Here is a 26317-nt window from a genome sequence, read left to right on the forward strand (position 1 = left end):
TTCACTTTCTGAAAGATAGGTAAGAAATCAAGATTAACAATAGATTATGTTAAGATAAGGAATAAAATATGCTACCAGCATTGTGATTTGGGAAAGTGAACATGTAATGTATTTAATTCACAGGAAAACAACTTATATATACAGCAAAAGGAATTCCTATCTTTAATTCTTACCACAACAAACAAAATGTTACACATACTGCCACTCACAAGCTCTGGGAAAATCTACTAAAAAAAGTATATAATTAAAACATGGAGTTAGTTAAAACTTGGTGATGTGACAAATTACATTTGATAATGGAATTTTTTTAAACAACTTTTTTCTAATTACAATATGAGTAAAACTGTTGTGATTCTATAGTTTGATTATACTTTTTAAAAAGAACTTTTGGACCACCCTGTATCGTTAAAAATCACTTTTATAAGACATCTGAAAAATGGTTTATCTTTCTATTATAAATGAATAAATGATAAATATAACATAAAAAAACATAATTATCCTATATTAATAGGGACAAAATAGGAATTAATAATAAATTTCTGCAGAAGTAAAGTTGAAAAAATTAAAATATATTCTTACCATAAACTCCATAGAAGATTACATGCTTCTAAGAAGATTTCAGTTTTTGAGTCAGTTTTATTCTCTAATGATATGCAAGGGGCCCAAGGATCTTTGTACTAAATAGAAAAAAATTAATACACATACTTAAAAGCATTACATGTATTGTTTACATACACTTTAAATAAGAAAAAATTCAAGGAATTTTCAAGTAGTAGTATAAGACAATTTTAAAGTAAAGAAAAGAATAAATATTCATATCTTCCTAAACAACCATGTACGACTCAATCCAGTGGCGTAGCTAGCATAACTGGCGTCCGGGGCACGATACCTTTCTGGCGCCCCCCAAAAAACATATAGTAATGTAATATATAGAATATACTCGTAATAAGAATATAAGGCAAAAATAAAGGGTTACAGTACCTAGTTTAAAACATTCTATAATATATTACGAATAGTCACTGCAAGTACTCTTCTACAAAATACTGTTCTGTTTTTCGAGATACATAGGGATACAGGCTCAGGTTAGGCTTGAGATAGTTTAGCCAAAAGAAATTTAAATTTGAGGCAAAAGAATCTTGTTAAAAAACCAAGACTGGAATTGGATTCGGAAATCTGTCTGTCAGTAGAAAAATCGGACATATGGTCATCTAGAATAAGTTAAAGTTGTTATTTATTTAACATACTTAATTAATTTTTTTAAAAAAGTATAATTTTCAAACAATTTAAAAGTTAATATATATAAGGTCACTATATTTAATAACATTATAATATTATATTATAATAAATGAATACAATTAATTATTATGTATATATTTTTCTTGCCTTTGATGAAGAAATTTTATCAATTACTTCATCAAAGTTGATCATTTAAAATTTTCCTCTTTCTACACTTAAAAATACTAGGTCACCTAGGATTTGTCCCATCGTTGATCGTAGATGTGTCAAAATTAATTTTAATTTCCTGAACGAATGTTCACAGCTAGCAATTGATACTGAAATAGTAAGGAGTATTTGTAGAGCGACTCTCAGGTTTGGAAAAACATCTTCTCCATACGATATTATAATGGAGTTTTTAGGTTAACTTTTTCTACTGGTGAGTAACATCTTGCAATCACATATTTCGAGATAGAGTTCTGTTCCATTAAAATCTGTATTACTGTCAAAAGTCGTTAATTCGGACACCCATAATTCGGAATGATCTATAATCCGGACATCAAAACTAAAAACTTTCTGCGCATGCGCCGCGTTGACACATGCGCAGAGGCGTTCACGCGTGCGCGTAAGACCTTTTACGACTGCGCATATGAGTGTGCGCAAGTGCAGAATACGTTTTCGCGTGCGCATTTTATGTATAATGGACGTATAAGCTAAATAATTATCTATTTCAGTTAATGTTGATGATTGCGTTGTTCCTTAATTTTCGAATTGCATCCGGCTTATTATTTTTTGCAGACTGTAAGAGCAATTTTATAAAAGTAGGCTTAAACTTTCGATTATATCAAATAGAATTTCCGATATATATTTGTTAATATGTAAAGGATCTAAAGCGAAAGTATGTTTTGAAATCCGAAATCTGTTTATCAATTTCACGCTGCTCGGCGGCGGGCGCGTAATGAATTGGAAGTTGATTTGTCAGCACTATCTTTATCTTCAGCGCAGATGTTTTTATTTTATTTGGCTTATAATTCCTTACCAAATGTAGTATTTCATCTCGATATGCTCCGTCTTTGATATGATTTAAAACAAGTTCCTCGTCATTATAATTCGCTTCCGATAGCGAAGAAAAGTGACAGAGGTTATTGAAAACAAAAAAAATTTCGATTGACAAATTAGTCGGTGTTCTTGACACAGCAATTATAGGACTTGAACGGCGGAACTTTGTAACTGAACAAGAAATTATGTCTGTTTAATAGAATTAAAGAGAAAGTATTATCACATGAAACGAAGCAAAACTTAAACAACTTACATTGAAAGAAATGTTTAATAAAGTAAACAAATAAATATTAAGCTTTTTCTTTTTGCAAATTTTGATACCCTTTAGATCATAATTGTTCTTTATTTCATAAATTACGGTTTCATATTTTTAATTTTAGAATTTCTGCATGCCATCTTACGAGATTTAAACTGATGATCTATAATCCGGAAAAATCGATAATCCGGAATTGCCGAAGTCCCGACGAGTCCGGATTAACGACTTTTGACTGTATAAAATTCACCCAAATTTTTACAATTCTTTTCAAGATCGTTATCAACATTACCCTTGTTTAATAAATTTTCAACATCCAGTAAAAATCCAAATTTGGAGTTAAGATCACTTAGGTCACTTATTTATTTCCTGCTGCAGACGATCAAGAACGCTTCTCTAAAATTCATTTTAGGATCTTGTAACCTAAGCTGCACACGATCAATTCTCCTCAAGATTTTATGCCAGAAATGGACTAAAGTTATGAAACTAAAATTCAGCATATTTTGCAATAAAAGTGCAGCTTCACTTCTGGTGTCACTTGTGGCAGTAGTAACCTCTGCTAATTTTTCTAATAATTCTACTAATTCTTCCAGTCCTCCAACAATAACGCTAACCGCTTCTGCTTTGGCTCTCCATCGTGTTTCAGATTCATGTTTAACAGTTTTCTTTAAAGCATTTTTTAATAATTCCCATCGTAATGTTGAACGTGAGAAAAAGAGATATATGTTTTCAATTATTCCAAAGCATGTTATAACGATTGGATCTTGCTTAGCTGCAGTGACTCCTACTAAATTTAATGAGTGGTTATCACAATTTACAAATAATGCTTTATTATTTTTTCCCATAATTCTTTGTTGAACGCCAGATATGTGACCTGACATCACGGCAGCATTATCATAACATTGTAATCTACAATTTGTTAATGAAATCTGATCGGAATTTATTTTTTCTAAAATTGTATTTTCAATTGAGGCTGCATCTTTAGCATATATTTCAATAAATCTTAAAAAAGTTTCTTTGATGGAAACGTTTCTGTTGGTAAAATCAATATCTACATACCTAATGACTTGCGACATTTGTTGTCGATGAGTAATATCAAGAGTCGAATCAAATAAAAGTCCGTAATATTTATTTCTTTTGATGCCACTTATTAATTGATTTCGAACTATGGATGCCAAAAGATGAATAAATTCATTTTGGATTTGTGGTAATAAGTATGAGACAGTTCTTGGCGTTTCTATGACATTTTTTAGATGAGTAGCTAGCAGTGGATCAAGCTGAGCTACAAGTTTAAGTAAAGATAAGTTTCCGACATTTGTACCGTCTTGAAGCATGAATTTCAATGTGACCACGTAGAGGAAGAATTTATATAATCCATATACTTCATACAAGCTAATATCTGTTGCAATATGTTTCGCCACCGTTCTTTTTCAGATTGTATATTTGCTTCTAATGATTCATTATTCCCGTTTTATTAATTAATCTTCTTTCTGCTTCTTTCCATGTTGTAAACGATTTTTGATGAATTTGACTTCTTTCATGGCTAATCAATTTATCTTTTTTTTCTCCATTTATTAAAACCAGATGCTGTTGCGAAAGGTGACTGTGTACCGGAGTTTGATGTAACAAACAGTAAACAACAAATCAGTACGCTGCATTATTTTTTGGGTGAATATAATAACCAAGATCCGTTTATTTTAGTTCCTTCTTCATTACCGATTCGTTGAAAAAAACCAAGATTTTGGCATTAAATGATTAGTTGATGTTGCTCTTGCATTTCGACTGGATTCGTTTTGAAATACGCGGCATCCATGAATAATCATTTTAGGGCGAAGATGGTTCGATATTATTGGAAGATTATTAGATAATTTTAAATAAGCAACATCTTTGAACTCCAGAATTTCCGGAATTGCAGTGAGTGTTTCTGTTACATTTTCTGTACTTATTAGTAATGGATATGGATTTGGGACTTCTGATGTACTTAGGCCCCCAACTTCATCATCTTTAGAGTATTTTATTTGTTGTGATGTGTTATTGCATAAACGTTTAGCAGCAATAGAAATACAATTTGAATCTGATTTTAGTTCTTCATCCTTTTTAACTTTTGGGTTTTCTTTTTGCTATTTGTTTATTAAATATAATTCCATTCTTATTCTGGAGTTCTGAGCTTCTTTTTCTTGCTCTAGTTTTCTTTTCCGATTCTGATAACTGCTAAGTTTTTTTCCCTGGCATTGACATGGTCTAAATAAAAAATAATTTGTGACAGTTGCAGAAAGAGAAGTTATTGAAGAAATAAAAAGACATTAAAGGCAATTACATACAATTAAAAATGGAAAATATCTGCAACTATTAGTGATAGGTAGGGCTGGTTTTAAACTTAATGAGGCCCTAAGCTATTTGAAAACTGGGGCTCTTTATAAGTCTGTTATGCCATATTTTAAATTTTGGGGGCACTAAACTATAGCTTGTGTAGCTTATACGTAAATCCTGCACTGGTGATAGGGAAATGGGAGTTGCATTTTTGTACAAAGCTTGAAGGATTCTCCACTGCGTAATTCTAAGTTAACATTGAAAGTGAAGAATCTTAAGAACTGATAAGCGATTAATCGCTTGAGTTTGCGCGACAGGAAAGAACAAGATAGAAGGGTAAAATAATCCTTTATTATTCAAATAAGATTTAACAGAACTTCATCTTAGAGATGTACAATAAAGCCGACACTTGGTCATGAACTTAAGAAACTAAGAATTAAACTAAACTAATCTTAACTAAAGAGATATAGGCGAAGCTATTAAGATTCTAATTTAGTTGGCCCCTTAACGCTAATTGATTGCGAAGTTATCAATAGCCTAAAGTACGGCCGAGCGTAACTATAGCTTAAGAGAGAGTAGCCTAAAAAGGCGGACGCGTGCTAACCAGAATCTCTGGTATCTCTCTCCCTCAGACAGTAAAACTTCGCGGTTATATACCAGTCTTCCTCATTAGTATTCAGACTTGATTCTAAAACTACGTTCTGACCGGAAGTGCTAAGTTGAAGTTAAGAAGCGATAGAAAAGGAAGTTTAACTCAAAATTTAACTATTAATAAAATTAACATAATCCTTACAAGCTAGCTATTGCGGAAATTTGGGGGCTCTAGACTTGAAATAGAAATTTCTCTAAGCCTTTTTGAGGCTGTGTGTGCTGCCATGGTTCACCCATTCCTGCCAACTTCGTCTAATAGTGGCATCGCTCCTGCTCAAATGTCGAACTATTCGCCGAGAAGACCAACCGGCTTCTTTTCACCCAACTACACGACCTCTCCCAAATTCTGACATCTGCGCATATTGTTTGCGCACCTGTATTCGAAGCATAGTTACTGTCTACTAGAGTACACAGAATGAAATTCGTCAAAAGTTTATAACCTGGAATCGTAATTTCTCCTCTTAAATATCCTGTCAATTGAGCAGATCAGATGCCGTTCATTCATTGGCAGCCAAAAGGTAAAATTTTGCATTTCCCGTCGAAACCTGTATGCATATCAATTTGTGTCCAGTTTGCTTTATATCTTCTCGGTGCGTCGTGGTGAGTCTTTTTTTTTTTTTTTTTTTTTTTTTTTGTCTAAGAGTGTAGTTCAAGGTCAAAGGGTTATAATATGAGACTGTACCATTTGTTATCATTTTAAATTAAAAAGTGGGAGCTATTCATGCATTTCGTTTAAAAAAATAAAATCATATCTCTATTTTAGAAGAATAAAGTGGTCAGAAAAAACGTTTTGTATATGGAGATATTTGATTAATGTACTGCAAGCATAAACATTTATTACACATTTTATAGGACAAATCAAGAAAATAAATGATTAATTATATTACAATAATTATTAATTTTAAATACATTTTCCAGAAATCGATCAAAATATAAACTGAAATTTTTCGGAAAATCTTGTTTGGAGATAATTTGGCGCCGGCATCATACACCCCCTCTCCCGTCTCTACGCCACTGACTCAATCAGATTCTCCTTTCATGTTTCTTGTTTCTATATTCTTAACAGACCTGCATCCACTTTTCGACTACCTTTTCTGGTAAAAGTTTACAATTGGGTGCCCCTTGTTTTTTGACGATTCTTTATTGATCCAAGAAGGCACAATTTCAAGATAACCGCTACACAAAACCAAAATAAGAAGTCAAAGAATTGCACAAACTTCATGTCCTTGTACACATCGACATGTTTTCACTTAAAAAAATACCAGAGAATTGTACAAACTAGGCATTGCGCACTGCCTTAACTTTGTCCATGTACACATTAATATATTTTCATTTAAAAAAGATCAGGAATCTAAAACAAAGTTAAAACTACCATGGTAACCAGAAATGAGGTTTCATCGCCAAAATGTAACAAAATTTTTCGCTAATCAAAGGGACACCCAATTCTACACTAGAGCCGCTTTTCTTAGTCATTTACCAGCCCAACTCAATTACTATAAAATTCTTTGAACTTTATATTTTCTATTTAATCATCAGCTGGTTGAGAAGAAGAGATTCTATTAAATTTCTCTAGGGAAGAACATATTTCCATTTGAGGACAGTGATATATAATATCCACATACACTTTTACTAATGAATTCATATGTACTGCACCTCTATAAATATAAACTCTTCAGTGTTATTAAAGAATTTTTAAGTTAAAATTATATTGATTTTTTTTTTTTTTTTCATTTTATTTATTTTCTCCATTCTTGTGTTTCCACATCAAGAAACTTATAACAAATCAGAAACTTTCACAGACAGCAATAAACAATAAATAATAAGGCAGAATTTTATGCAGAAACGTCAAGTAAGTTACTAAATAAAATTTAAAGAATAAACCAACTAATGAATAAAACAAGAATGAAACAAATCGAATTGTAGTGGCTCAGCTATTGCACAAGTAATAGTTATTTTTAATTTCAAGTATTTTATACTTTTACACATGTTTAATTATTTTTAACTAGAAGTATTATTCTTTTTGCATGTGTTTAATTATTATGTAAAATTAAAATTTTGTTAATACTGATATTTATATTTCTTTTATGTTGAAAGGTAACAAGTGACTGTTTGTGAAGATTTTGAGTTTGATGTTTATGTCACTCTAATTACCAGCTCATTTTGATATTTACAAAATAAAAGCAGAAAACTCAGCTATTCAGTAATGATTCTTGGTATTCCCAAACTGAAATAAAATCTGATTGCTAGTAGTCAATGGATACATACAGGTGACCCATTTATGCTTCTGAAATAACAAATGAGTCTTCTGAAACTGCAACAAAGCAATTCATGCAACCATTATAATTTCATAAGGTAAGTGTAAAAATATCACCTTTTTGGATTGATAAGATGGAAATATGTTCCCGCCCCCAAGCTGAAGCCCAGTTCAAAATCAGCAATATTGTTTTCAGGAATGAAATTTAATTATTTAGCTTCACAACTTAAGCCTAAGTTTGTTGAAAATATTTCGGATATTGTAATTAACGCAAGCCCATAAAATATCTAAATATTAAAACTAGACTACTAAATTTATCTCAGAAATAAAGTGAAAAGTGCACAGTGATTATCGTTATTGAGTTTGGCAACAAGAAACCAAGACAATTTTTGGAAAAATTAAAATTAGTTGCTACTACAAATGCATCTGAAAATTTAATCAAAACATTCTAGCTTTAGAAGTTGCCTGATGCAATAAAATATAAATTGTTTATTAGTTAGTGATGAAGATGTAACAAAGTTAGCTTCAATAGCAAATAAAATTACAGATATGAATCGGAAACCAGAAGTGGTCAGTATTTACGTATCTTTCATTTCCATAAATGATTTGTTGCGTAAAACTGTTTTTCTTGAATAAGAATTTATTTTTCCCTATTCAGATGACATATATGTATTGTATTTAACGCTCATAAAGAACATGAAGCTAGGTAGTTAAATTAGTTTTCAAAAGATTAATACCTTAAGAATCAATAAGGCTTAAGGATCAATATCTCAATACTATGAAGAATATTTGAAAATATGTGTTCATGTTCAAAAATCGAGTTTTTAGAATACCTAATTATACCTCAGGGTTCCCACCCTTTTTTTAGGAAGAGTTCAAACTATTATCAACTACAATCAAATCCAATTAATGAGCTTTGAACTTTTCTCGAAATACTAAATTTTTATTGCTGTTACCTGAAAAATGTAGCAAAGAATAAAAAATTACTATGTGAATATCTTAAGGGAGCTAAAAAGAGGGACAAATGTAAAATGTAATGAACTGAAGAAAGACTGAAAAACAGTTTTGAAAAGTGCAAGAATGACCTGGCAAACCCTGCAGTGTTGTCTATTGCAAACCCTGCTATTGTCTATTGCAAACCCTGCTATTGTCTGTTGCAAACCCTGCAATGTTTTAAGGCAGAAGTGATCTCCTCTGCTGTAGAATTGCAGCAGCAGTTAATGGACATGCTACAATCTGCAAAAATGGAATTGCACAAGTGGTGCTCAAATGAAAAAATTCTTTTAGAACAAGTTCCATTCGAAAAACAAGAGTATCGTTTTCGAGAATCTTCACAAAGCACCGTAAAGACTCTGGGTTTAAGATGGAATCCAGAAGAAGACTCTTTTAGTTTTACTGTGTCTAGTTCGTCAAATATCTGTACAAAACACACGGTTTTGGCAGATATTGCTAAACTGTTTGATCCTTTAGGTTTCCTAGGGCCTGTAATCATGCGTGCTAAGATATTCCTGCAAAGGCTGTGGCTTTTACATCTAGAGTGGGATGATCCATTTCCTTTCAAAGAGCGACAAGATTGGGAGACATTTCAAAAGGCCCTACTAGAGTTGAAACAAATCAAAGTCCCCCGTTACACTCTAACAGAATCAATTAAAGAAATTGAGCTCCACTGTTTTGCTGATGCTTCGAAGTTTGGATATGGTGGAGTAATTTACTTACGCTGTGTCTCTGAAACTGGCAAAGTCAAAGTGACTTTACTTTGCAGCAAATCTCGAGTATCGCCTATCAAAGTAATAACCATTCCTCGTCTGGAGTTGTGTGCAGCAGAGCACCTTTCCAAACTTGTGTGTAAGGTAATAAAATCTTTGAGTTCATATATTGACAAAGTTATTCTGTACACAGATTCAACAATTGTGTTAGCCTGGATTGCTACATCTCCTCATCTTCTAAAAGTGTTTGAGTCAAATAGAGTAGCTCGTACCCAAGAGCTAACTAAGGAGTTCTGCTGGCAACATATCAGAACTGCAGACAATCCTGCTGACCTAATTTCTCGTGGTCTGAGACCAGAAATTATTGCTGACAACTCTTTGTGGTTTCAAGGACCAAATTTTCTGCATCAACAGGTCATTATTTTATAATAGTGTTAATAACAACTTTGAAAATTCAAATGAGAACTATGTGCGCGAACTGAAACTTATTTCTAATGTAAATTTGACCATAACTGCTAAAAATTCTCTTTTGGATTATGTTTTTAGTATTACTAATTGTTATGCTAAATTAATTAATGTTTTTGCTTATGTTTTAAGATTTATAAGAAATTGTAGATCCAAGGAAAAACAAGTAGGTAATCTGACAGTAGATGAGGTTTCGTTAAGCGAAAATAAATTACTTTCCTTAGTCCAACATCAAAGTTTTCCTGAAGAATTCAAGAACTTAAGTAAGAAAAGAGAAGTATGTAAAAATAGTCAGTTAAAATTTTTATGTCCCTTTTTAGATGAATCTCAAGTTATTAGAGTAGGTGGTAGACTGCAGGAAGATAACTTGCCCTTTAACACCAAGCACACTGCTGTTCTGCCAAAAAATCATGAACTGACTCATTTAATTATGTTACACTACCATATTCGAAACTTTCATACTGGAGCACAAGTGCTCTTGCATGGTGTTAAACAAAAATTTCGGCCGATAAGTGGACGTAATCTTGCTAGAAAGATAGTAAGAGAATGTGTTACGTGTGCCAAGGTAAAACCAGTATTGCTGCATCAGAAGATGGGAAATTTACCATTAGAGAGACTAAATCCATCCTTTCCCTTTAACCATACTGGTGTTGATTTTTGTGGCCCTTTTGGTATAAAGTATACAACTCAGAAGAAGAGCGTAGTGCACAAGATTTATGTTGCAAATTTTGTTTGCCTCTTGACTCGTGCAGACCACCTCGAGATCGTTTCAAATTTGTCTACAGAATCATTTATTGCTGCTTTGAAGCGATTTATTTCTAGAAGGGGTAAATGCGCAACCTTATTTAGCGATAACGCTCGAAATTTTGTTGGGGCTAGCAATGAATTGAAGAGACTCTACAATTTGTTGAAATAACCTGATGAATTCTTAACCAAATATCTGACATCTGAAAGAATTCATTGGAAGTTTATCCCTCCCAGGGCTCCTCACTTTGGAGGTATCTGGGAGGCAGGTGTTAAGTTGTTTAAGTTTTATCTTAAGCGTGCAGTTGGGAGATTGATTTTTACATTTGAGGAGTTTCTTACAATTTTGAACCAGATTGAAGGAATTTTAAATTCACGTCAAATATCCCCTTTGTCAACTGACACCAATGATTTAGAAGCTCTTACACCCGCACACTTTCTAGTCGGGCGACCTTTAACATCAATAACAGAGCCTGATTTAACCGATTTTTCTGATAGTTCTTTAAAGCGCTGGCAGCGCACTACTAAAGTAACGCAGTATTTGTGGAAAAGATGGCAAAATGATTACATCAGTCATTTACAGCAACGATTTAAGTGGTATTTCTCTAAGGATAACGTTAAAAAGGGCACTATAGTTTTAGTAAAGGAAGACATCATGCCCATTTCGACTTGGTTACTGTGTAAAATAGAAGAGGTAATTTATGGTAAGGATAAAAAGGTTAGAGTTTGTATTGTAAGAAACAAGTCAGGTTTTTTAAAAAAGACCAATAACTAAATTAGCTGTACTACCAGTAGATGTTACATAATTTCATGTATATTTCCTGAATTCAAAAAATTTTTATATATATGCATTGTATTTTAATTTAGATGTTGTGCATTTCATGTTCTGTGGTTAATTATGTTTATTGCTTTTGTTCATGTGTATCAATTTAAATTTTGTGATATATGATTTGGACTATATGGTGATTTAAAACTGTTTAATTTTGGTCATTGTTAACTATGTAACAAATGCCCAACCCGGGCGGTATGTTAAGGCAGAAGTGATCTGGCAACCACGATGAGAGAAAACAACAATGTGGTTAGCTAGCGGCCATTATTGTGTTTGATTGCGTGCTGGGAGGTGCACCTATGCGATGGCAAGAGTGTCCATCCAAACAGGAATAAAGCTACAGTCCATTAAATCTTAGTGTTTGTGTTTCATGAGCATTTTTATTCTGGAACACCAATCCTGAACTACTGCTGGTGTTATTTACAGATGATTCAGATATGACAATTGGCTCAGCTCAGCAACAATATGAAAACCCATTACTGAAAAGCAACAGCAATTTTTTTCTAAAAAATTAAATGACACTCAGAAAAAAATATAGCATCTATGTTAAAGAACTTGTTAAGCATATATCTTTCAGTTAGACACTTCAAGCATTATCTAGAAGAAGAGCATTTACAACTTATACAAAGCAAAAACTCTAATATTTGTCTTTCATCAAAAACTTGAAAAAGCAGTACCTAGACAAATCCACCAGTTTCATTACATCTCCCAATTTTCAATTGATATTAAATATGTAAAAGGTGAAAAAAAGACTGCGGCCAATATATTATTTACAGTTAATGAAATTTTATCAATAGATTCTAATAAAATAGCTGATGAACAGACTCAATATGAAGAATAAATTAGTTTGCAAACCACTACTTGAATTTAAAACAATGTCCTCTACCTTCTGAAAAATACTTTGGTGTAATATAAATAAAGTTTATTATAAAACTAACAATGTCAAAATTCATTTGGCTTAACATTAGGAAAGATACAGAACTGTGGATGTGACACTGAAGGCCTTGCCAAACAGTTAAAATCCAACAGAATACCAAAAAATCATACGAGTTTGAATTACCACCAAAAAGATTTTTTGTAATCCATATCGATCTCGTAGGACTACAGCCTTACTTACATTGACATATTTTCAAACTGTATGGAAGCAATTCCTTTACTGATAGAGTGGCAAGAGCCTTTTACAGCACCTGGACTGCACATTTGGAAATGCCGAACTCATTAGCGATTGTGGATTCCAAATTAAATGTGAAACATTATGAGCTTAGTCAAAATCTTTGATATCAAGTTGCAACATACTGCTGCCTACCAACCTTTCATGTAATGGCAAAGTTGAGTACCTTCATAGACCATTAAAAGCTCCCAACTGAACTGATAGTTTACCAACAGAACTTTTCAGTTTGCATACTGTTATCCAAGAAGACATTAAGCACCAGTAGCTTATGGCCAGAGTCTTAGACTTCCTATTGAGATTTTCAGCAAACCAAGTACTCAGACATCATCAGAGACTTTTGCTAACAACCTCTTCAAACAACTTAAGTGGTTGGATACAGACAGATTGGCAAAAAATCATTTCAATGGATATTTGTATATAAAGACATAAGAAACTGTTTTCATGTGTTTAAAAATCAATAGATCAGGTGAAAAAGACCTTTTAAAACTTCTTATGAAGGATCACTTCCTGTCACTAACCGCACAGATAAATATTTTACTATGAACATAAAATGAAAACATGTTATTGTATTCCTCAATCACTTGAAACCACTTATATTTTAGTTCAGAAGAATTCTCAGTTGACAAAAACCTGACCACAATAAATTGAAGAGATCAGAGACAAAACAAATCCAGATGTAGGTCAAAAACATTCTTCCATACATAGAACTATATATTTACCAGTCACATTCAAGGATTGTATTTAAATTCTTCTGACAATGGCCTACCATGGCTATGCTAATCACTACCTATTTTTCCACCTTTGTAATATAACATAGTTATTGGTGGAGCAGTGGCAATAGAAGCTCAGTTATTGCACAAATAATCATTATTTTTAATTTCAAGTATTTTATACTTTTGTATGTGTTTAATTAATTTTTAATTTCAGGTTTTTAATATTTTTGCAAATGTTTAATTATTATGTAAAATTAACTTTAAACATTTTGTTAATATTGATATTTATATTTCTTGTGTTGAATAGCAGCAAGTATTTGTTCATGATGGTTTTGAGTTTGAATTTGATAATTTTGCTTATGAATTTTATTCTATTATTTGTATCATTTTAAATAGCAGCTCATTTTGAGAGTTAAAAAATGAAAGCAGTAAATTTAGCTATTTAGTAGTGATTCTTGCTGCTGCTCTTTTTTTTTTTTTTTTAAATGCTGATAGTCAAAGGCTAAAGAAAAGTCAATGGCTGCATATAAAAGGAAAACATTTATTGTGGTCAGCTAGCTTGAAAGGAGGATAATGCAAAAAGTATTTGAAAAAACGTTTTGGTGCAGAGTTCAGTTTTAAGATTACAGGCAGTAAAATTCAACAGTTCTAAGAGTGGTGAAAAATCTACATTAATTGGGAATATGACTAATCCAAAATTTCAGTGGTTATATGTACCAATATTTGAAAACTACTGGTATGAATGGTGTTGGATGCATATTTAATATTTGCATTTCTTTTTTTCTTTGTATATTTTATTTCCTCACTGCTTAATTTTATGTTATGATTTTTGCAATAATCTTGTTACTGGCAACGTGCTTTATTTTACTATAAAGTTTGTGTGAATGGCAACAGTTGTTCATGTTTATGTTTCAGTAGAATAGCGTTCTTAGCCGCACTGCGCTGCAGGCAATTTTTCTCTTAGAGAATTTTATGTTTTAGAATAGCAATAAAGTTTATTATACAAAGCTGATGCTTTTTAGTTCAAAGCAACTATTTGGTTCCCCTGGTGAGGCATTTAATGCTATTTAATGTGTTATTATTATATGCTTTAGAACTGTGTTTAACGAACTTTTAAGTACTGGTACTGCGAATCGTCTGCGTGACGTCAGAAAGATAAGCGGAAATATTTTTTGCTGCTTAAGTATCTTGTTGAAGTTATTTGTGCTTATTAATCATTATTCATGGTAATAATGACAGAATTAAGTGAATCTGATCTTAAAAGATTAAGAGGACGAACGAAATCTACGCTAACGCGGCTTCACAATAGTTTCAGTAATCAGTTAAGTTTAACGGAATTAAAAGCACGATTAGAAAGAATTGAACAAATATTTAAAGAATTTGATCAATATGATGCTGCTTTACCCGAAGAAGCTTCTGAAATTGCTGAATTCGAAGCTAAATATTTTGAAACGAAAGTAATGTATCAATCCGCCATTGAATCCGTAACGGCCAGAAATGTTTTGATTTCAAATCCCACTGCAGTTGAGGCTAGCTTTAAACTTCCGCGTTTAAACATTCCGAGTTTCAATGGTAAATATACTGATTGGCTTAATTTTAAAGATCTGTACATGGCGACAGTTCATACCAATCAGTCATTAGCGAAAATTCAGAAATTCCAATATTTGATAGGACTTTTAAAAGACGAACCAGCTGCTATTATTAAGCACATTCCGATTTCCGAAACTACATACGATGAGGCTTGGAACAAATTGATGAATCGTTATGATAGAAAAAATCAAATTGTAATGTCGCTTGTTAGAACATTTCTTGAGCAACCCAAAATTACTAGCGCTGATTCTGTTAATCTAAGAAAACTATCTGATACATCTGATGAAGTTATCCGTGGATTAAAATCTCTTGGCGAAAAGGCTTCGTCTAGAGATGTTTGGCTAATTTATTTTTTGTTAGAAAAAGTCGATCCGAAAACGCGCCATTTATGGTCACAAAAAATGGTGAAGAAGAATTTCCTACCTTAGAATGTTTTTTGGAATTCTTAAACTCAAGGTGTGTTTCACTTGAAATGTTAAACACTCATAATAATGAAAAGCGAGTATCGCATAAAAATCAGTGCTCTGTTTCGAAGAATGTTTCACATAATAATAAAAATTCTGTTCTAAAATGTCAGCATTGCAATGGTTCTCATTTTTATCAAAGTGTTATAAATTTAAAGGTGCAGATATTACGACTAGGAAAAATATCATTCGCAAGAATTTATTATGCTTCAATTGTTTCGGAAATCATCAATTAAAATTTTGTTCATCGCAGAATGTGTGTTCTATTTGCAAAGCAAAACACCATACTTTACTGCATGAAGATATTAAAAGTAATAACGTAGTTGTGTCAAATTCATCTTCATCTGATGAACAAATTTCTAATTCAGACGAACAAAATAATATTTCGAGTTTTTCTATTCAGGGTCAGAGTACTTCATTTTTACCAACGGCGGCAGTAATAATTTACGATTCTGCTGGTCAAGGTCACGAATGTATCATTCTTTTTGACAGTGGAAGTGAAGCTTCTTTCATCAGTGAATCATTTATTTGACAATTAAATATACGCAGACAAAATGCCCGTATTTGCGTAAAGAGACTTGGTGATTCTGAAGCAGCTTTGACTCGTGGTTATGTAAATGTAAAATTGTTTCCGAAATCTGAGTTGAAAAAAAAATGGTGTTTTAATACAAGCATATATTCTTAAAAAATTAACTTCGCATTTGCCTTCAGTAAAGATTGATAGCAAGGACCTTGATTATTTGAATTCAATTAATCTTGCAGATCCGAATTTCAGTACGCCCAAACAAATAGACATGATAATTGGAGCTGACTATTTCTTTTCTCTGCTTCAGCCAAGACAGATTGTTGGCTATAAAAATGTAATTGCGCAAAATACTATTTTTGGTTGGGTTGTATCAGGCAGAATTAAAACAGAAGGCAATACTCCATCCCATTAGTGTTAATCGCATTAGTTTACATATTGAGGATAACGTCGATGCAACACTTAAGCGTTTTTGGGAGTTGGAAGAATAAACGTTCCAAAATCAGAAATCAACGATTGAAGAAGAGTTTTGTGAGAAGCATTTTAAAGAAAATTATCGAGTAAACGGAAATGGCAGATTTGTTGTCCGACTGCCCATTTTCAGTAATGCTGAAGAGTTAGGCGACTCCAAACCTTTGGCTATTTCTCGTCTTCTATCCATGGAAAGAAAATTTGATTTAGATAAAGAACTTGGTAGGCAATACAAGGAGTTCGTGCAAGAATACGAAACTTTAAATCATATGGTTCCAGTTGTTGAGAATGAAGAAAATAAGCAAGTATATTATCTACCACATCATGCTGTTGTTAAACCAAGTAGCTCTACCACTAAACTTCGTGTAGTATGTGACGGTTCATGTAAACCTAAAAATTCAGTTTCTTTGAACTCTGTTTTAGGGGTAGGTGCAACACTACAACGAGATATATTTTCAATATTCCTCAACTTTTGTATACATAAAATAGCTTTTTCTGCTGACATAAAAAAAATGTACCGCCAGATTTTAGTAGATAATGAGGATCAACATTTACAGAGAATTGTTTGGAGAGAATCTGTTAATTCAAAAATGCAAACATATAAATTATGTACAGTTACATATGGCACTGCATCTGCACCATTTTTAGCAACACGCTGTTTGTGGCAAATTGCTTTGGATGCAGAACAGGATCATCCTCATGTATCTTCCGTTCCTAAAAATGATTTCTATGTAGATGATTGTTTATCTGGAGCAAACAATTTAGAGGAAGCAGTTGACCTATGTTCTAAGCTTTCACAGCTATTAGAGAAACGTGGATTTAATTTAAGGAAATGGAGATCAAACTGCTCAAAGCTTCTCGAAAATTTATCCATTGATAATCATAAAGAAGGTGACCTGGAAGTTCACTCAGATGAATGTGCCAAGACTTTAGGGCTGTTTTGGAACTCTACAGAAGACGTATTTTTATTTAACATTTCTATGGATTTTGGGACTGAAATTACTAAAAGAAGGTTCATTTCTCAATCTTCTAAAATCTTTGATCCTCTTGGCTTGCTATCATCATGTACAGTCAAGTTGAAAATGTTTTATCAGCAATTGTGGTTTTTAAAACTTGACTGGGATGCCCCACTGCCTAAAGAATGGGAAGAGAAGTTGCAGCGACTTCAAGAAGATCTTAAGGCTCTCAAGAATGTTAAAATTTCAAGATGGCTTCAAACTACGTCTAACCACATCTATCTGCATGGTTTTTGTGACGCGTCAGAATCTGCTTACGCTGCTGTTATCTACTGTGTTCAACCAACATCTCACGACAGAAATGAAGTCAATTTGGTGGTTGCTAAAACCAAAGTTGCTAAAATTAAACAAGTGTCCATACCTAGACTGGAACTCCTAGGTGCATTGCTCCTTGCCAGATTAATCAAAGCTGTCCGTAAAGCCTTCTCCACCACTGAAATTTCCTTTCACGCTTGGACTGACTCTAAGGTTGTTCTCTGTTGGTTAGCAGCTCATCCTCGAAAATGGAAGCTTTTTGTGGCAAACGGGACTTCAGAAATATTAGATGCTATTCCCTATCAACAGTGGAGCTATATTTCCTCGAAACAGAATCCTGCCGATCTTCCTTCTAGAGGAATCGATCCTAAAGTTCTACCGAACATATCCCTATGGTGGCATGGGCCATCATTCTTAGCGTTCGACAGTTCAAAGTGGCCTCTACAATGTTCTGTCAGTAATGAGACTAACAGTGATGCAACTGTCTTAACTGAACAGAGGACAAAATCAATTTTTTGTACAACAGCTTATTTGACTAATGACACTCTGAACAATTTATTTCAGAACTGTTCTTCTTCATCTAAAATAGTTAATGTAATTTCCTTTTGTTTAAGATTTATTTCTAGGTGCAAAGAACGGGTCTTTGGTTCTGAAGATAATAGGTTAAAAAGTCCTGCAGTAGTACCTTCATCTAATGAAAGGCAAGCAGCTATGAAGTTGATCATTAAATGGATCCAGTTTGTGCACTTCCATAAAGATATAAAGGATCTCAAAAATAATTCATCTTTAAGTCCTAAAGGTGTTTTAAGCTCACTTTTTCCTTTTCTAGATGATGATGGTGTTTTACGAATGGGAGGTAGGCTGCAAAATTCTGACTTGTCATTCAATGCTAAGCATCCCATAATTATACCAGGTCAACACAGGATTGCTTTGTTGCTTGTTAAACAATATCATGTAACTTATATGCATGCAGGGCCCAGTTTACTAGCTAACATTTTAAAGCAAAGCTATTGGATTGTAAATGGTAAGAAACTTATTCAGTCTTTTATCCATAAATGTATTGTTTGTCACAGATATAAATTGTCATCTAATAATCAGTTAATGGGAAACTTGCCAAAACAAAGAGTAACACTTGAGAGACCATTTTTTAGCACAGGTATTGATTATGCCGGTCCTGTAATTTTGAAATGTTACAAAGGTCGTTGCTTTAAGACCACTAAAGGTTATATAGCTTTGTTTGTATGTCTAGCTACCAAAGCTTACCATATTGAGGTAGTTAGCGACTTAACTGCAAATTCTTTTATTGCTGCTCTTAGGCGATTTGTATCGAGGCATGGTACACCTCGATACTTATTTTCAGATAATGGTACGAATTTTGTTGGCGCAAAAAGAAAATTGTCCGAATTGCAAACTCTGCTACTTTCACTTTACAGCAAATGAAACAAGGTTTTTGGAAGAGATATTATAAGGAGTATTTAAATTCCTTACAACAAAGATACAAATGGAAGCAACAACTTCCAAATTTGTCTGTAGGTGATATTGTATTAATTAAGGAGGACAACATGCCTCCTGGTGTTTGGCCTTTAGGTCGCATTGTTGAAATCCATCCAGGAAAGGATGGCATTGTTAGAGTTGTTACAGTAAAAACTGTTCATGGTTATTTTAAAAGACCTATAGTAAAACTTTTACCATTGCCATTGCATCGGGAATGATCTATTGTTAATGCAATGGCAAGGGTGGGAGTTAATGTTGGATGCATATTTAATATTTGCATTTCTTTTTTTCTTTGTATATTTTATTTCCTCACTGCTTAATTTTATGTTATGATTTTTGCAATAATCTTGTTACTGGCAACGTGCTTTATTTTACTATAAAGTTTGTGTGAATGGCAACAGTTGTTCATGTTTATGTTTCAGTAGAATAGCGTTCTTAGCCGCACTGCGCTGCAGGCAATTTTTCTCTTAAAGAATTTTATGTTTTAGAATAGCAATAAAGTTTATTATACAAAGCTGATGCTTTTTAGTTCAAGGCAACTAAATGGTATAATATGAAATTTTGAAAAATAAACAAATAAAACTGCTTTCGTCGAACTTAAAGGACATATTATGTTAACATATGATCCCATATATTTTCACACATATCTCACGGTTGCTGAATGGATATCATCATAATTTAGCTGTTTGATCAGCTGACTGATTTTGGCTAGATAAGGAGAAATACTTTAAATTCCTCCATGGGCTGTTTTTTAAAAGTTTCCTGTCACATTTTGGGAAGCATTTAAACTTTTAGTAAAAGCTGAAACATCCAAAAAAAAGTCATGAAAAAATGCACTTTAGTGTGTCAAATCCAAATGACGGCTATTAATCCACTCAAAAGATAAAAGGCATAACATTGTCAAGTATAGTACACACTCAGCACTACATGATACATATTTAAAAAAACTGAATATTATAAAGACTAAAATTCATAAATCAAGGTAAATCATTAAAATTTCACAGAAATTTAGGAATAAACATTAATGTGGACACATCTTGATAACTCGAGACTGCAAGAGAAAAAACAAAAGACATTTCAAGAAAATACACTAAAACTGGAAACAATATGTTTCTCAACATTACAACTTAACAACTCTTACCTTCTCCAATTTTTTTAAAAGCTGGGCAACAACAAACAATTCAATTCAAGATAACAAAAGTTTATGCCAAACAAGTTTTATAATAGTGAATAACAATAGCAGTAACTTTTAGACAATAAGTCTATTTCAATTTATTTTCCTACTTTAGTAATGTTCTTGAGAACAAAAGACGGTCCTCGATTAACATGCGTAGTATATTACCGTAAGTACAGCTTGAATCCATTTTTCCTAATGAAAATGAAATTTAAAAAAAAAAAAAAAAGCAGAAAACAATAATAACAAGAAAAACCTCGAGAGCATGATATAAGAAGGAAAATGCCCGCAGGCCTTTTATTTTTATTTGAAGAACTTACGGAAGGGGGAGGGAAGAACAGCCGGTGGCAGAATACTCAATACGGTCCCCGAAGAAGCGAAAAGGTTGTTTTTGGAAGCGCAGCAAATGGAAAACGCTCGTCGCCGCACGAGTAGAATGTTTAGAGAACCGATTCCGGATGCTAATCCCGTATTTACATTATTGCATCGGACTGCTTCGGTCCAAAAACTATATTTTCTTTATGCATTTCATTTTTTCTCCATCCCCCTATTTTTTGCGTAGGTAGTTCAGAAACCCACAGGGGAGTTTCGCTTTCGGATGACTCTGCGCCAAAAGCGGGCGGACGGCTAGTATTCGAAAAGAGTTTGTGGACCCCGAAGTGCTCCCGCAGTGGGACGGACATTTATTCAGGAACTCTTACGAATGTTGTCATTATTATTATATTTTTTATGCATCCTTGATGTTTGGAAAAGGTTGCACGAAGCATTCTCGCCAAATGAAATGCCAAATAACGACTGAGGTTATCTTATCAAAATGGCTGCAGTCTATCACACTAGGCAACATGTCCTGTCATCTGGATTCCAAATATCCCGAACTTCCAATCATCCAGGTGCTTCTCAAAGAAATTGAACGTATTACTAATTTATCTATAGGATTTTAACCTTTTATTTATTTATTAATTTAAATAACACGGAAAGTTAATATATAATTTTAAAAACTATTAAATAAATTTAAATGAATATACACACAATGTAGACTGGATTTCAGTATTCAGCAAATATGGTGGTTATAACCATTAAGAGAATAGCAATTACTATAGACCTACTGTTCTTTCTTTACAATCACTACTTAGCCATATAACGAGGGCTCCTTTTCTAAAAATATACTAAACTAACTCGCTGACGAAATATAATTTCCTCTTCATGCAACGAGTTTGTTTCGTGCATTGTAACTTAGCTAATTTCGCAATTAATTTTTGAACACTCACTTAATTTAGTTACTTTAATATGCAGACAGCTTAGTTACGTTCTACTAGCTTTTTTCGTGTATTATAAATCACGTGCCTTTTGAATATTTTTTTCTTTTAAGGTACTATTCCGTTTTAAGGACCGTAAAAAAATCACCAAACTGTTGTTGATGCCAGTGCTGCCAAAAATAATTGCGGCAACCCTAACGCAAGAAAGGAAGTACTATAATAGTAAATAACTATTTAAAGATTATTGTTTTAATTTAGATGAAAGGTTAATTTCATATAATACTTTTTTATTATTATAATTTATATAAAAAAGGCTAAACAAAACTGAATGGAAGCATAAGAATAAACAACTATTTCAGATCATTATTATAATTTATATAAAAAAAAGGCTAAACGTAACTGAATGGATTCTTGCATCGCTATTTCGCTACCGAGTTATCTCTAAAGCATAATTTCATCTCGTTAGTTGTTCAAAACACAATTTTCTATAATGAATGATGCCTTTTCTTTGAAAAAATTCTATTGCAGACTTTTCGTCATGTGCAATTCCCAAATTGTTAAATCTATAGGATATCAAAAAAGAATTTAAAAATTAAACTAGTATTTCAATGGCGTCAAAACGGAATAGTACCTATTTTGATTTTACAGAAATAAAAATATTTCGATACTTACCTATTAGCGCAACCGCCTTAGTAGAAGTACCAGAATTTTCAGAATAAGTCACACTCTGCTAACTACGTGTGGTGATAGCGATAAAGAGTGTGCCTTGTGCCCGCGTTACTGCCGATAAATACGGCAGCCCTAAAGACAATAGAAGAGCAAAGCAAAGAATATGTATTAAGAAGGAAAGCTTCGCAACAGCAGGAGTGGCTTCCTTCGAAAGAAAAGGGAAACAGCTGCGCATGCGTAACATATCTTTCGCCAAAAAGCGCCAAAGCTCGAAGCTTATGTCGAAGTTCGAACAGGTTCGACGGTCACGTTTATCAAGAGTTTAAAGCTGAGTGACTCCATTTTTTTCCCTCCATATTGACGGATATAAAATCAGACATCAAACTGCGATATGGATAATGCAAGTTCAACAGCCAGTGAAAGTGAAACTTCACCTTATTCATCTTAATCCGTGTTCCTCAATTTTCTGTACACGTGACGAAAGAGGAAAATCTCGGCCAGGTCCAGTACATCACAGAGGGAAAATTCTCGCCAACAGGTTCCGTCGCCAAATCCCTTGGCGAATTTTCCCTCTTCTTTCTAGCGGCGTAGAAGACAAACTGGTTTACATTACGTCTATGGAGCCTTTCCTTCTTTACATAGACGTTCTTTGCGCAGAGAGAGCACAGAGACCGCATGTCAAGTAGTGCGGCCGGGGATTCAGTTTTTCTGTTTCGAAACTTGATATTTAAACGGCGGTGTGCACTTGTAAAGCTTTCTCGGTAAAGCACTGGTCAAAATAACAGTTATTTGTGTCACTGTTATTTTTGGAACGATTTCTTGAATTAGATCATATCTTCGTCTTTGTGGACAGAAATCTCTACGTCTAATCATTTCTGCTATACTATAAACTAAGTTTGATATCTGTTTCTCTAACTCTTGGGCGATATTGTTATCAGATGCTGGGGAAGCAATGGAAACTACCTGGGGTGGAATGAGATTTAATTCCCATATCTTGTTTAGGCAAATCATCCCTGCTTACAGACAAAATGTTCCGCATATTAAGCGGTAGTCGTTACATCCACAAGATTTTCAAAAATTCATCCGCCACCTGCTCCGTCGCCAAGTTGCGCATTTCATAGAGAAGTTAGGATGGTTTCTTGTCACCTAATTTCAATTCAATCTAAAATCTTTTTTTTTTTTTTTTTTTTTTAAATTCAGAATCGGCAAAAATTGCAATAGGCCTCTTCTTAATGGCTGGATATTAGCCGTCGTCTGGTGGTTTGACAGGACATCAGCGACTTATGACAATGTCCCTGCTTTCTTACATCCATGCCTGAAAGGGGGTTTGCATGCTGTTGGAAGCCTTGCCAGAATTACTGAATCCTATTCCACCGAACATTAAAACACAAATGTGGCTTTAATAAGCTCCCACTCGTGGGGATGATTCTATCAATCGGCCCGATTGTTTGTAGCTCATCTTATTAGGGCCTTTTGAAAAGCCTCATCTACGATAACCCGGCCAATTGCAATGAGAATCTTGTAGCCAGGATTTCTATTGCCATTGCCACTGCTCAATGTCAGGTGTTTTGTTAAAATATGCTAATCTGAAGATGTAAGGTCTGAAGATCGCCATCATGAAGGCAGTCATGATGGCGATCGTTTTTTCTGAGCAGCTTCTGTAATTTGTTCAATAAAATTGGTTTTGTAATTTGTTCAATAAAATTGGTTTTGTAATTTGTTCAACTTCTCCATTCCACCTCTGTTATTATTAGATATGACAATACCTAGCGCTTCACGCTTGAGTTACGCCCATGCATTCTACGACGAAAAGTGCTAGTTTAGGTTCTAGAATCTAGGTTTTGAAAAAAAAGTTTTTAACCACCTTATATATATGTGTGACTATTATAATACCATTTATACTCGGCCACTTTTAAAAACAGTAGATGTTTTAAAGTAATTACCAAACAAAACTCATGCATTCTTGGATGACGTGTTCCAGCTTTTGTTTTAGAAAGCAATTGCGTTAGGCTTCAGTGACTGGTTAGTTAAAAGACTGGCAAAGCACACGATGATTTTCTGCCTTACAGAAGAGATGCCTACAAGGAAGATTTTCTAGGTGATATTAATTTGTATTCCTGCATCCAATTCATTCACTGAAAAACCGAATCTTGTAAGAACAGCCAGTGTTAGCGATTTCAGTTCATTAATGGAATCCTTGCACTGCAAGTTAGTGAAATCAAAATCACCTATTAGAAGAAGGAAATGATGGACTCTTGTTTATATACAGAACTATTAATTAGAAATAGAACTTTTTCAAGAAGTATCCTCAAATATTTACGGCTTAATAATAGGGCTTGCGGTTCAGAAAATGCTTATTTGACATTACAACCTCACATTGGCATTAAGCTTTATCGAAAACCCATATTTATTTTGAGGTAATATGACACCTCTTCGAAAAGCAGGCATCGCACTAACTAAAACAAACTAATAAAAAAAATTCAGTAGTTATTTGGCTGCGTTGCCGTAAGTTTATTTCACATTATATTGTATGGCCTAAAGAACTCTCCGAGACACTCACTTTATTACAATTGTCATCCATTATCTTTAAATTTCAGAACACTGATAAAGCGATTGATGGCCAAATCTGGTTGCCCTACACAATCCCATCAAGGGATCTTCATCTTGCTTTTCTTCGCAATTTAATGGATTCGAAAAGGAAGAGAAATAAAAATGTATGTACTTTGGTATGCGGAGGAGGGTTATCGATGAGGGAATAACCCTAGAAGACAGACGGACACATATCTGCGGTTCCCTGAGAAGGGAGGTAGGCGCTTTAAAGTCCATCCCCTGGAGAATCTAAGACACAGCTCGGCTTTCCGACATCGAATCTCACTTACAACTACTTTATTTCTCGTGAATCGATGGTGCGCCTTTTCTTCGCATCCGATTTTTGTAGTTGTATGTCATGCTCTTCTTCTTGCACGCCAGAAATATAAAAATACGTCGGAATTTTCGTTTAAATTATAATCCTCTTAAGATCCTATGCTATTCAAAGGATTAACTCTTACTTTCAACTAAAATTATGAATATTCAAATGAATGTATTTTGTTGGCTTTCCAGCAAGAAATGATCTCCAAAAAAATGAGAACTAAACATCAAACAAGAGCTGCCAACTTGCGCCAATAAGTGTTTCACCCCAAATTGAATAGTAATGAGTTTCAACTTTACTTTGCAGATATCTGCTGGAAGGAGTAACTCGTTTCGAAATTTTGATCAGAGTCCCACTATCACACCGAACAGCTCAGGTGTTCATATTCCAAAGAAGGCGTGGAAGTCTAGGATTTTATCGTTATTGAGGAATGAAGGTACTTAAAATTCGTCAATTTAAAAAATCTTCTCGAGAAATTTGTGAAAGAAATGGGATAGATGGCTCATCCCTCGGGATTTCAACCTAAGTAACCTAAAGTAATATGTCTGTAATATAATTAATAAATTAAAGTAATATGTCTGTAATATAACCTACTGCAACCTATGTAATATAACCTAAAGTAATATGAAACAAGACAAAGCCGACCATAGTCTGGACATGAAGTTAGCAATAACAACACAGAAATTACAGATGATTTCAACAGTCTTCATAAGTCATAATATTGTATTTCACTGCGTACAAAACATACAATTCAAGTTTTTAAAAATTTTAATGAATTCAGCGATTATTTTATTTCATATTGTGAAAATTTAATTAAATTCCTGGAAAATGCAAGATCAGTAAATCTAAATTTGACCCTATAAAATGCCAATGAAATATAAATTCTTCACAAATAATATCAAGAATCAACTGGCTAGCCAGAACTTCATAATATACTTTATATACAACGAGAATGTAGAAGTTTATTCCTATTCTTACGTATTCCTGTACAGAGACGATTTACATAGGTTAAGAAAGAATTTTCTAGGTTATAGTTTTAACAAAAATAATTATTTCTTAAGAATTTCATCTAAAGGCCATTTCTCTAGACAATCGAATTACATTTTGATTCCCAAATTAAGATG

General features: G+C 33.4%; 1 protein-coding gene across 1 annotated transcript in view; it reads right to left on the reverse strand.

The window, feature by feature from the left end:
- LOC118197520 (HEAT repeat-containing protein 3) overlaps window positions 1–26317 on the reverse strand; it is a 140951-nt gene that overhangs the window by 56361 nt on the left and 58273 nt on the right. Inside the window, exon 4 of the mRNA XM_085826547.1 lies at window positions 580–677. Within this exon, the coding sequence (XP_085682673.1) occupies window positions 580–677 (98 nt within the window). The remainder of the gene's footprint in view (window positions 1–579; window positions 678–26317) is intronic.

Source organism: Stegodyphus dumicola, chromosome 1 (genome assembly GCF_044657685.1).
Source record: "Stegodyphus dumicola isolate Sdum_Otavi_A_Nest chromosome 1, ASM4465768v1".
Classification (NCBI taxonomy): domain Eukaryota; kingdom Metazoa; phylum Arthropoda; class Arachnida; order Araneae; family Eresidae; genus Stegodyphus; species Stegodyphus dumicola.